The sequence below is a fragment of the Etheostoma cragini genome, chromosome 17 (assembly GCF_013103735.1).
Source record: "Etheostoma cragini isolate CJK2018 chromosome 17, CSU_Ecrag_1.0, whole genome shotgun sequence".
NCBI lineage: Eukaryota > Metazoa > Chordata > Actinopteri > Perciformes > Percidae > Etheostoma > Etheostoma cragini.
Window position 1 is genome coordinate 13,318,086 of NC_048423.1, and position 13,418 is coordinate 13,331,503.

At 38.5% G+C, this 13,418-nt stretch overlaps 1 protein-coding gene across 18 annotated transcripts in view; it reads right to left on the minus strand.

Moving 5' to 3' along the window:
• The window catches only part of dst (dystonin), a 107,433-nt gene that overhangs the window by 84,773 nt on the left and 9,242 nt on the right, over positions 1–13,418 (minus strand). For 2 of the 18 annotated variants that reach the window (XM_034898760.1, XM_034898758.1), the window contains exon 1: positions 13,163–13,384. The exons of 15 other annotated variants lie outside the window; for them this stretch is intronic. In XM_034898760.1, the coding sequence (XP_034754651.1) occupies positions 13,163–13,250 (88 nt within the window). In that variant the 5' untranslated portion in view covers positions 13,251–13,384. Of the gene's footprint in view, positions 1–495; positions 638–13,162; positions 13,385–13,418 lie in introns of those variants that run through there. One more of the 18 variants, XM_034898757.1, reaches the window with a different exon arrangement.

Sequence of the window (13,418 nt, forward strand, 5' to 3'; positions counted from 1 at the left end):
CATAGATTAGGAAAATAAAAACTATACTTGCATTTTTCTGTTTTCACGTCAACATTATGTTCTTGTATTTTAAATGCTGGACTCTTCCTTTAGATTGCACTCTATCCAGTGTCATAGCAGAGCAAGATTCACATCAGTCACCACAGTTGTGACTTATTCCACGGCTTCCATGTCTCCCAGTCTGCCTGACAACTCCTTTAAATCAACCTCAGTGAACACCAAAAAACTCACGTGTACAATCAATTATATTACGATCTGTCGGCTAAGTCACATTTACTATGCTGCTATTGACAACAACACTCTGGAAAATAAGTATTTTTCTGAACATTGGCCACAGGACAAACAACACAGATTACCCCCTCCCTTTAATAATCCTCAGTTACAGAGGATGTTTTGCTTACCTACTAATAAATAACTAAGTAATGAGCGAAGCTCAGACATGACTAACCTGTCAAGGAAATGACAGGAAGAAGCAGCAGCAATATAAATACTGACCCATGCAGCACATTAGAGTCACCAGGTGAGCTCTACGCTCCCTCTCAGCCTTCAGCAGGTACTTCATGCTCTGCACTAGCTCCTGAGGGCTGTCGAGAGGATCGTGGTTCAGGTGGACGGATGCCATGTGGATAAGCGACTGAGGAAGCAGTATCAGTCTCCTTCTTCTTGCCTGCCTGCCTACCAGCCTCTAGGGAAGCTGCGACTCCCTTTCTCATCAAGCATCAGCAACGAGTCCTGTCAGGTTTTCCATGGCTACTCACTATTTTGAGATTCCACCCAGTTGAGTGTTTATCTAGCAGCGGCACTCAAAACCACAGGGAAAAAACGATGGTTCTTTTAAAAGAAACTTGGAAAAAAAAGAAGAAAAGCTCTTTGTTGACATGTTCCAACTAACTGTTGCAAGGTACAGACAGTTTATTCAAGCTGCAATTTAAGAGCAATGTACCATCATTTGATTCATTCAATACTTAAATTATGCATATCAATATTTTTTTAGCAATATGTCCACTTATAGACCTTGATTTTCAAGGTTGCAAAAGATTTCAGTTAATCATCTTTCTATTGACCATCTGCCAAGATTCACCACAATGTTTACCTCTGCAGAAACAACTGAGAATACAACCAGGCAAATAACAATCAACACCCTTAATGATGGGACTCAAAAACTACCAACAGCACAATTAAATCTCCATGGAAGATATTCAACTTTCAGACAAATAATTAAAAATAAAACGAGTATTATACGGAGGATACCAGTAACATAGGAAAGTTATAGAAAAATAAAGCTTTGTTGTCTTAAGTTGTGGGATTCCAATGAAGAAAAAATCTATGTGAAGAACATACTGCAAGATTTTGAATTATCAGCCTGAAACAAGCATTTCCAGAATAAGGGGGCTACCTTAAAGGACAATTCCGGTGCAAAATGAACCTAGGGGTTAATAACACACTGGTACCGAGTCGACCGTTCTCTCGGAAAGGTTTAATGCTAATCAAATGTGACCAGTTTTAGCAGAAACCTCTAATTAGCTTTTAAAGCTAGTTGTCAGGGCACGAGAAAGTAAAAAGAAATTGCTATTTCTATACCACTAACAAGGCTGAAAATAGCATCCCACTTCCACGGTAGCATGATGAGGGTCCATACATGCAAATCGAAGCATTGAGAACTTTGTGAGTGTACAGACATTTTTTTATTTTATTTATTAAAAAGACAGTTTATAAAGACAGTACCGTTCGGTATACAGGTTCAGTCAAACGATGAACGCCATGCTAGAGCTATGCTACTGGTTACTGGTTGCACAGCGTTTGTCATTCGACTGGGCAGTTTTCCCAAGATGGCGCTTGCCTATGTACCAAACAGTAATGTCTTTATGAACAGCTTTTTAATAAACCTTCTGTACACACAGTTCTCAGTGCTTTAGTTTACATGTATGGACCCTCATCATGTTACAGTGAAAGCGGGGTGCTATTCCGAGCCTTGTTAGTGGTATAGAAATAGCGATTTCTTTTTACTTTTCGCGTGCCCCGACGACTAGCGATGTAAGCTAATTAAGGTGTGCGCTAAAACTGGTCACATTCGATTAGCATGAAAACATATCCCAGAGAAAAAGTCAACTTGGTTCCCATGTGTTATTAACACCAAGGTTCATTTTGTGCCGGAATTGTCCTTTAAGAGCACTGTGACTGTACTCTCTACAGATTTTTGCATTTAGTTCATCTAAAAATAACGCATGTCTAAAAGCTGCTGAGAATTGGAAAATGGGTTACTCTGACAATTATTCTGTATGATGGTCTACACAATCAAGGCCTGACACCTAGCCATGTATTGAATTAAGGAAGCAGCACATCAGCATATCACATCCAAGTCTAACAAACCATTTATCAAAAAAATAATCCAAAAAAGTAAAGTACTGTCTGACAATACTGCTTTGTCATTGCTGATGTTTTTGTGTGTCACAGCTAAATCACAGAGTAATAAAGCAGTGTAGCCTGCAATAGGACACTCATTTTGTTTGAAATGCCCATATCTAAACTTTGCTGAATAATATATAAACCTCTCCTGAGAAACTCATTAATATAGATTGGCTGAGAATTCCAGGAAACTCTCCAGCCGAAGCAAAGGACGGGAGCTGGTGGAGAGTATCATCAGCCAGCTGTCAGACTTGGTAAGCAATAGGCTTATTTACTAAACATATTGCACAGATTACAGATAACCGGCAAACCTAATAGACTCAGATCAACATCCGCCACTGTCAGGTGGTGTGAAAACTTTGAAGCAGAACTAGGAAGCAGGTTTGAACATGCTATGACAAGTTATTTCTGTACCTGTGCTTCTTAAATATAAATGAGGGTGTTTAATAGTATGGTGCCCTCTTGAGGATTTAATGAGAATAAAGAGTGACAATGAAGTCTGGTTTGATATCAGCCCCCAAAATAAAAAATAAATAAAAAGTTATTTGGTCATAACATAAAATTAGTAGTAAATATTAGTAAAGATCAGATATCAGGCAGCTTGCTCCCCATAACAATAACAATGACATTATAATCAGATCAATACGATCACACACTTTATCAGCTAAATCAGTTGCGGTTTTAAGGTAAGTTTTTTTATGCAATAGTAAAACTGCTGTATCAAGAAGTCTCTGGAAAAAGCTTGGAGCAGAGACATAGTTCCTAACAGTGTCTAAGGCTCTGGTTTTATACTCAGGGACTTTTTTCAAATTCTAACATTAACCCATCATCATCGCTAAGCGTATTATGTTTATTTCCTTGCAAAGGTTTGCTTATACCGGCAAGACCCTCCGAATTGTGACAAATGACGACAACTAGAACTACATACAGTACATGAGAATGCTTCACAATAATGGTTTAAGTATAAAGGAATAATGCACATATTTGCGTATGATGTTTTAACATTCTTGCTTTAAATTCAGATTACAGTTAAAAATGTGTAAACCAACAGGTTGGGACTTCTGAAGGATCCCGAAAGCCTGACGAACCACATCGCTCTGATATTAAATTTCAACTTCTTGACATTTAAAACCTTGGGGCTGTCTAGAAAATTTTAAATTGAATTGAAGCCTTTAAAATGTACCCTATGATAGGAAGTTGAACTGGTAGTATTTAAGTTGTCGTTGTTATTTACTGTAATTTAACAGAGAACTGTATATGAGCACATTCAAGTGGATTGCTTCTTTAAACAATGACATAAAAACAACACTGACATTTTGACACCCAGTAGACCGTTAAGTATGAAGGTTGAGGTTTTTATGGTCTGTGTGTAGCTTACTTTGTCTACAGTCGGAGCACAGTGCTAGCCAACAGTCCCCCCCAGCATTCAAACAGCATAGAGCTCCTGAGAAACTTATTTGTAGAACTCAGCACATGTGCACGGTTATAAATAGCTACAACCCTAAACCATACTGCCCATGCAACTGCAGACCACATAATCTGTGCCACTTAGGTGACGTCCATTTCCTTACCTACAACAAATATGACTAGTGAAGTAAATGCTTGTGGTAGAGTAGAATTTTTAGTACAGTTGATTCTTATGTATTCTTGGAAAGGGGTTAGAGTCTTATTTTTTGATTTGTGAATGTAATTTACCCATCCCAAAAGCAATGTTTTTTATATGTAAGGATATGTTTGGCCAGTACTGATGTTTACATACTCTAAAACCAGCGATTTAGGACATGACACTGGTCTGTTCGACTGATATTTACTAAACTGCTTCCAACACACTACCAGAAATGCGACTAGCAGCAGACCCGTCTACAGCACTTCACACTTGCATTACTAGATTTTCTCAAGCTTCTTTGAACAAGAGAATGGATAAACCGCCTGGCACAGGGGGCCGGTGACACCCTTTGGCATCTTGTTACGTCAGGATGCCTAAAATATCCCCACATTCTGAGCAGGGCAGAGTCAAAAAGTCCTCGCTATCAAAATCCAGCCTCTGTAATCCTGTTGACCTCGTATGGGAGGGAAATCAAAACAAACAAAGACTAAATTGAACAACCATCGACCTTCCAGTCTATGACAAGAACTCGTTAAACAATTTTGCAAAACAGCTTGCATTTCCTATTTCAAGCCCTATCTTACACCCGGCTCGCTGCAAAGCCCAACGCAAATGTCTGCTAGTTTAAGGCCGACGCAGTTATCAATTTCCCGCACAGCACAAACGTTGTTTAAATAACAAATGCACCTGCGCCCATCTGTGTGCCCATGGCCGTGCTGGTCTTACAGGGAGGTGTATTCAGGTGATTTCTTGGCATATTGCTATCTTGAGCCTAGGGTCATACAGAGCGTGCAACACTATGCTTGTTGCCATAAACAATCTGCTTGTGCGGTTTCACTTCACACATGGGCAGATCAGTTTCTCCTCGTGAAAATCTCTCCTTCCTGCTTAGCAATCCACCGTCATAATAGCAATATGCCAAGGTACAAACGCGCCTTGCTTTTAAAAGGAATGGAAGATGACACTCTGATTGGTTTGTTGCATGAAACGCCCAAAACACCTATGCTTAATTAAGACACTATGCACAACCCGTTTGAACCAGGCGCCTGCCACACAGACCCTTCCTTAGCTGTGTTTTGAGCACAAGGCCATCTGTTGCATAGCAGTGGGGATTTTGATATTTAGGTCTACATTGATCTTAGTCAACATATTATCACTTTGATTGAATAACAATGACTTCTGATAATGCATTGACAGGACGTGAATCACTAAAACCATCATTTAAGTGAGTCTTGTAATGTTTGATCCTGCTCACAAACAGACTATATAAAAACCAAAGGTTCCCCGCAACCCAAAGGTTACTCAAGACATCGAGACACAGTAATGCTTCAATACAACAAACGACATACAAAACACATTCTTTGTTAAAGTATGTATGTAATGCTATGTAATGTAAGGTAAAGTATTTTGTTAAGTAGGTCTAGATCTACGCTCTGTTGTGTCACAAGCCCTTGTCATTTAGAAACAGATTATAGTTTGTAAAATAAGACTAAATTCTACAGCCCTGCGAGCAGCTCTGTTAAATGAGCTAAATGCTAACAACAGCATGCTAACATGCTCACAGCAGGGACAATGCTAAGATGTTAAGGAGGTATGAAAAAGCAGGCATCATGGCTGAAATGGTCTGTTGTAACTTACCACAAATAAAATGTTATTATTCAACCGTTTGTTAGATGACACATTTTTGAAATTTTTGAAATGCACAAAAGCCCACTGAAATAATGACTGAGCTCAATGTGGTTACCTTCTTTCATTTCCATTTAATAGGCATGTTGTGAACATGGTATCCGGATAGGTGTTAAACAAAAATGCTAGTGGGACGATAAGAGGGAGAGAACTGCAGGTGCATTCTTATCATTCTTTCAAAGAGAGAATACTAGAGTCAGTCTTCTCAGAAGGGCCGGGAACCATCTGAAATATGTGAGTGCAACAGCTTAGTAACAGAAACTGCTTGCTCAACCTTCTAAGCTGTTCTTCCAGTCAGTCTTTCATCTCCAAACTTAAGACAAAGCAAAGAAGAAACTAAGAAAAAGTATTCTTAATCAATAACATCTGTAACCTTGGTTTTCAGATTTTTAAGGTGCAATACTCAATTTCCTCACTTAAAGGAAATATTAAATTGAAATATTCTATCACCCTTGATAAAAAGCAATTGGAGGATGAAGGTGAAACTGGCAAGGTGCCCTTAGCCAAGAGCTATCACTACAAATGCACTCCGCAAAGTCATGGAGAGGAGGTAGCATGGTAAGCTAATGGGACGGACAAAACTTACAAGCACACAAACAACACAATTGCTAACACTCGGATACAAGCCTGCATATGTGCAACAGCTGCAACTGCCACAGGGGAATGAATATTTGTGCATGTGAGGAAATGTTTTCCTCCCCAGACTCTTACTCAGATTATGGATAATCCTTACCAAGACTAGTTTTGCATTAAAATGTCTAAAAACGACTATACTTTTGTAATATACAGTATATTTTAAGTTGCGTACTAACATTTTCACAAAAGTTTCAAACAATGTTCAGAAATCTGTCATTTTATTTAAGACACAAAACATATCGCTTGGTTGCCAAGCAATATGGGGTGTGCGGGCCAAGCAATAACCTAAAGTTTGCTAATCCATATTAGAACAGAACATATCGACCCCAAGCGCACACGTCTGAAGGAAGTCAACGCATGTCTCCAGTCTCTCCGACGTGTGAAATATATTGTGGTTTAAGTTGCAGTCTAATGTTAGCTTGCTTGCCTGCTAAATGGTCAGCTACCACCACACAGAATCGATGTGTGGGAAAGACTGCAGCCATTTCATTAGAATGGCATGACATAGTTTAATATTAATTTAAGTAACATAAATACAACTATAATAGATTAACTTAACATATACTGATACAATTGAATTGGTAATGGTGGTTAACAATGAAATCAACTCCCATGATCCCAAGCAACCTCACAATGTCATCAAAAATCTGTTGTAGGTGGCAATCTGTGATTCAATTTTTGTCCACCGAGAGGTTGAGTAGGGGAATGATTTGCCAGATGCGCTTAATGATCACAGATTCCAGATTTTTTTGCACAAACACAAACAAGGTTCTGCTCCAATAAATCCCATAATTGTGTTACTGGCATAACAAAGTTCTGTCCAAAAGTCAAAAACGGCATTTAGAAAACTGAAAATAAGCATGAAAACAGCGGTTAGCAAACAATGAGACTTCCCCCTTTCTTCCCCTCTCTTAGAAACAAAACCAGAACAGGTGAACAGATAATATTACTTGGCTTCATCCGCCCCCACCAGGTGCCTTGATTACCATAAATGTCCTTTCAAAACTATACCTGGCTCTTACATCTGTGTTTACATTTACAGTTTTGATTAAGGTAACCTTAGCAGCAAATTACATATTCTGTGTTTACAATCCTGTGTAAAAAATGTGCACAGGACTGTAAAAAATCTGTCATTCAACATCAGCGATTGATGATTCGAAAACCACCAATGATTACTTGAGAGTTACATTATCAATTGGATTATCAATCACTGCTACTAGACGTAGATGTTACTAAAGAAATGATCCCAATTTGCCTCAAAGACATTGTGTGTGCTTTGATGAGATTAGTGGAGAAATCTGTCTTAATACATCCATCCAAAATATACAATGGGTGCTTAACTGGGATTGGATGGTGACAATGAAGGCCATAGTGTGTGATGGAAGCATTTGCAAACTCCTTTACTCAGGTTTTTCCATTAATGTTGTTACCGGCCTGCATCTTCACACTACACTCTCTCTCTCTCTCTGATAGCTCTTTTTACAAGTCACGACTGATATAAGACAATTCATGAGAGTATAGAAATGGTTTAAAAGTGGTAGATTTTACGGTAAAGAAAAACAGAAAAAACAGATGGAAGTACTCATTTCTTGGCCATTTATGAAACAGTGGAGAAATCTGTTTCCTGCTGGGAGTATGGGATTGCTTCCCAGCATCTGCTGCATTCAGGAAAGCAGGGTGGTGCTGCTGGAGTGAGAGAGGAGAGGCTACAGAGTATGAGTCATGGCTGGGACAGTGACACACAAGATGATCTCATGTAAGAGGAGCTAGGCAAAGCTGTGGAATGAGGTTCAGTCATGCTGGTTTTCCCATCACCATGACAGCATATAAATACAATATTTAGAAATACAACAGTGAGCTCTCAGACACAGATATAATGAAACTGCATGTGACTGCATTTAAGTTATATTTCATTCCATAAGTGAAGGATATTAATCGCACATATTCTAGAAGGACAGTGCATGTATATCTCTAAATGATAAATCTAGGACTAATATAACATAGACATATGTCTGAAGCTGAAAACTAATGGAGCAGTAAGAAGCTTTCTGAGCGCTCTGCTGTTTTGGATTACACTGCCCATTTTAAATAAAGTCTATTGATTAGATCAACAAAGGGCTTGGCCACGAAAATAATATGATTTAGCATACGTATATATTGTACTGTGTATTTATTGGGAAATGTTTTTGTCTTTTCACAATTTGTTTTCCAAATAAAACCATGTCAAGCTGATGGACAATAACAGCAAAACAACCAGATACATTACAGATATTTAAACTGACATACTGATCTGAGAAAACATCTACTGTGGGTGAAACCTGTAAAATGAAACCACAAGCAGCTGTTATATGTTAATGTGAATTGAGGAAGCACTAATTTGAGCTGGAGTTGGACACTGATCTAAAAACCGAATGCCCTTAATTAGCCATTAGCACTTAGCACAAGGATTTTGGTTTCTGTAGCTGTGAAATTACCCTTGATAATTATTTAAATTATACTACCTAAATCCTATCTGTTTACATTTTAGCTAAACCAGACCTACTGTATGTTAGTTTAAATATGCAGGTTCCAATTGTCCAGCTATGAAAAACTGTACATATCAAAACCTTTTCTCCTTTTATCTCCTAATATGGATATAAAAACATAAAATGCCTCTGGCTTTAACTGAGTAATTGTCTCATTACAATGGAAAATGACTGGTCGGCAGCATAGACTATATAATAATAATAATGGACGAGGCATCCAGGCCTAAAAAGTGAAGCCAAAGCAGAAGTGCCTTAAACCTGCATTCTATCTCATTTCCATTAGAGGGCAACTCAGTCAGTTTACATAGAGGTCTATGGCAAAATTACCCTTGATTTAATACATTGATAAAGATTTTCATAATAGGTTTATCAATCGCTAGTTTCAAGTCTTTTTCAATACAGCATGATGTTTATTTTGTAAATTATGGTCCCATTTATTTTAAAATAGACATTAATCTTGGGGATGCTTTAGGGGCGTGGCTACACGGCAACCTGTAAATCATGACAGAGGCTTAGCAATGCGAATGTGCATTAAAATGTCCGTGAAATTGTATTTGGGTGTTGTCTGTGTTTTAATCTCTAACTTTGAACCTCTCACGTGTGTTTTCACTTCATCAGAGTTAATTGGGACATATCGGTTGCCTAGAAATACTTTTTTCAGAGTTCTGCTAGCTAACCAAGCTAGCTAGCTGGCTACCGCTAGTGTTAGCTGGTAATTTAAAGGAATATTTGCTGATTTCCTGTTCTACCTGTGTGCAGATAAATGGCGGCAGTATCCAGAGGTCCACGTTTATCAGCAGGTAGAACTCTGGATGACAAAAAAATACAAAATATAACGTATTGCAAAAATTCAAAAGTTGAAAAAAAACAATAGGTGACATCACAGATGCTATGTTCACTAATTTTATATCTATGGTTGGCAGTCATTTCATGTAAGTGCTACATGTAGTATATTGGGGTATTCTTTCTTTTGACCTTGATTTACTGATTTTAAAACTAAGTTTAATTTAAACCTATGAAGCATGTTTCTATGGTTTGTGAACAATAGAAGTTAGTAGATTAGTGCTCTGTCTTTGGAGGCTACAGTGGCTAACAGTGCATTCCCATTATTCTGTGGGCTGAGTTGGGTAGAGAACACTTTCAAAGTGTGGCTCCTTGACATTCAATTAAAAGCCAAAAAAGGAGTATCCCAACCATCAACTTGAAACATGAACAAGTCTCTGGAACTTGGATGCTGCTACCATAAAAACAAAGTGTCTTTTGTACAGTAGCAGCCTGCTATGTGTGGGCCACTAGGCCATTTGAATGTGATGAGTGGGCTGTCGACATAGAGCAGAGGGGTTGGGCTGGGCAAGGCCCAGGAGGATGGACAAAGGGAGTGACTGTGCAAAAAATCACAATGCTCTCTGACTTGTTGCTGTGTAAGATAAGTCAAAATAATCCAAGTGTAAAAAGCTTGATTTTAATAAGCATACGTTTCTTTAATGTATCTACAAAAATCTTTCTTGTAATGAGAAATTGGGACATGATGCAGACTGCAATGATTCAGAGGAAGAACAGACCCTCCTATAACACACAACTTGCAGACCTAGGCTACTAACGACTAGCTCTGTGCTGTACAGTATATGGCTGTCATCTAACAGTTGATTCTTAAACTAGTATGTAGTTAATTTTATTTCAAAAGATGTAGTGTCTTTTTAAGACAAGTGGAGAAAACATGTATTTGGCAGTGATTTAAAAATAACACCACATTTCTAATCCATGAAATCTTCCCTGATGTCAGCGGAGGATCAACTGTTGGGAAACTCTGTGGCCACTTCATGGTGAAGGCCTGCCGAGCCTGCTCGGCAGGAACAGTGTGATCCCACACAGGCACTGCCATTAACAGTTGTATGTCTTTAAGAAACAGTCATTAACTCATTCCTCAAGTTTCTTATGTAAAGCCTGCATTTCAGGCCAATCCACAGCAAATCCTCCATTTAGTGTGCTATTAACTATAATACCTAATTAGTGTGCCATTCTTACAGCTGGAGCCATAAGAACTAAATGCATGCACACAGTCAATGGTGATTTTTATGCTTGGTCACCAAAATGTCTAAACTTTTCATTTCACACAGCCTATTATGATTTATATTAGTAAGAGCTTACCAAAGGTCCCACCGGTAGTAAGGGCAAAGCAAACACACCACATAGCACTCACTCTCTACAATTAGTTATAAGTACAAGTTACAGAACATTTGCCAAAACAGCAACAGTTAAATATGAAAATGATCCAATCTAACATCTTAATCTGGTGAGACAAAGACAATTCTGTTTCCTTTTTAAAAGCAAGCCCAATGGCTGTTTACTGGTCTGTTTGGTTTGTTTGGGTTGTGTTTGTTTGGTTACTGTTGATGATTTTGTTATGAGAATGTCTATCTGCAATTCTCTACGCATCACATGGATAGACGCTTGGGGCTCTGGGTGATCCCAACAACTTTAAATAAAACTAAAGCCATAATAAAAACAGGATTTTTTTCCAGCACTTAGATAGTGTCCATATTCAAATAATATTTGATTATGAAGAATTAATCTAACTTTTTTATGAAAACATTAAATACAGTTCTAAGCCAATTCCATGACTGGAGAGACACATTAACATTGGGTGCTATATTGTTTTAGGAAGATAAAGGGTGGTGACATGGCCTTATCAGTCTTGTAAACTCAAATACACTGCTTACTATGGTATTGCATACATAACCTTTCCAAACTACAGTAAGATCTAACCTTCTAAAGCTTTCCTCTCAAAATAATTATATTTTATCTTTAAAAAAATGTTACGTGTAAATTATCATCTCTCTCCACCATTCTCAGACAGCCAATTATTAATTTGGAATCCTCTCTCGCTAACCGACCTACTAGTAAATGAATGTTGATTATTATTTCTGCTTCAACAGTCAAAGCTGGAATGTTTTTTTCTGTTAAAAGGAGACTGATAGAAACAAAACTGATGGAAACAGGGTCGTAGTTGAGTTTGCTAGAAGTAAAGCTTGGCCCAACAGCTGATCTTACATTTAAACCAGGATCACTCAATAGCCACACGTTTACAGAATGTGCAGAATAATATTGATAAGCAAATGAGTTCAGTCAGTTTTAAAGGTGACAACATTATAAAATTGAGACAACAAACAAAAGTCATTAGCATCTTTGTGAAGCTAAACAACGCATCCATAAACTTTGAATTATTTTAGTAAAATGATCAAGAAAATTCCCCAAAAACGCCTTACCCTTCTTAAAAAAGTCCATCGTTCATGCAACAACTGGAGGGGAGTCGAATATCCGCCAATATTAAGTATATAATATGTAAAACCTATCTGCAGAATAGTAGTTAGTGATAGAAGCTCATTGTGTGTCACAACTCCTGTGCCTAAAGACACCAGCCACATATTCCTAATGATGATCATCATCATATGATCATATCCAGTCAGTGTAAGCCTTGTGCCACAGCTGACTGGCCCTGCGGACTACAATGTTCAACAGCTGAGAGAGAGAAAACACGCTGACGGCGAGCATGCAGTACAAAAGTGCACTGTATATGCTATTTATTGTTTTACTTGGGTTTCTTTTGTGGAGCGGAAACACAACTGTTAAAACCGCTGCTGTCAGTTTGAATTCAGCTCCAGCAGATCTCCATAGCCTGGCCTCAGAGTGCATGTGATTATGTTAGCGAGCTTTAGCTGTCAAAGAGACAGTGAATAGCATGGACCTCTGATGTGTGATGGATTCACTCTAAATAATGAAATATAAAGACCAAAAAGGAGCAGCTACATGGAGTGTCATGAGCTATGAGCTAACGCCTCACCATGCTATGTCGTTGTCTTGTCTGCATTGAGATACTACACTGGTCAGCTGAGCAATATTTAGTCAATGGTATTCACCCTAAAAATAGATCATTTACATTGTGAAAGTATGATTTACTCAAACAGACCAGATTTGTCTGGCTTGACAGACATAGGCTATATTTCAAGTAAAACACTTCCATAGAACAGCTAAATAAGAGAAAAAATCCTCTAATCTAATTATCAACTGATATCATAAAAAAACTCATAATAATGCCTTTGTTTTAGCTAATAAATGCAACCTAATTGTGATGTCATGCAGGAAACACTCCATGTTTCCACTGCAGGGATAAAGACACTAAGACCAGCCAGTCAACAGACAGAGGGGGGGGGCAGGCTGACATTCACTGAACTGTCAAGCAGCAATCAGACAATTTCTTCATCGTCCCGAGGCCTAAACAAGATCCAATCAGCATTGATCCTACCTTTGTATTTTCCCAAAACATCCTCATACGCTTGGAGGTATTCCTGTTCGTCCGAGAGACCATAAGCCTGCGGTCCGTACTGAGCCATAACCCTGGCTCCACAAACTGGACACACACCAGCGGCGGACAGGGACACAGCGCGTGTATCTGTGTGTGTGTGTATGTGTGTGGGTGTGTGGGTGTGTGTTTGTGTGCATGTGTATGTGCTGAGGACTCAAGAGTGATCGGCGCTGTTGTTGCACTGAAGGAAACGCCC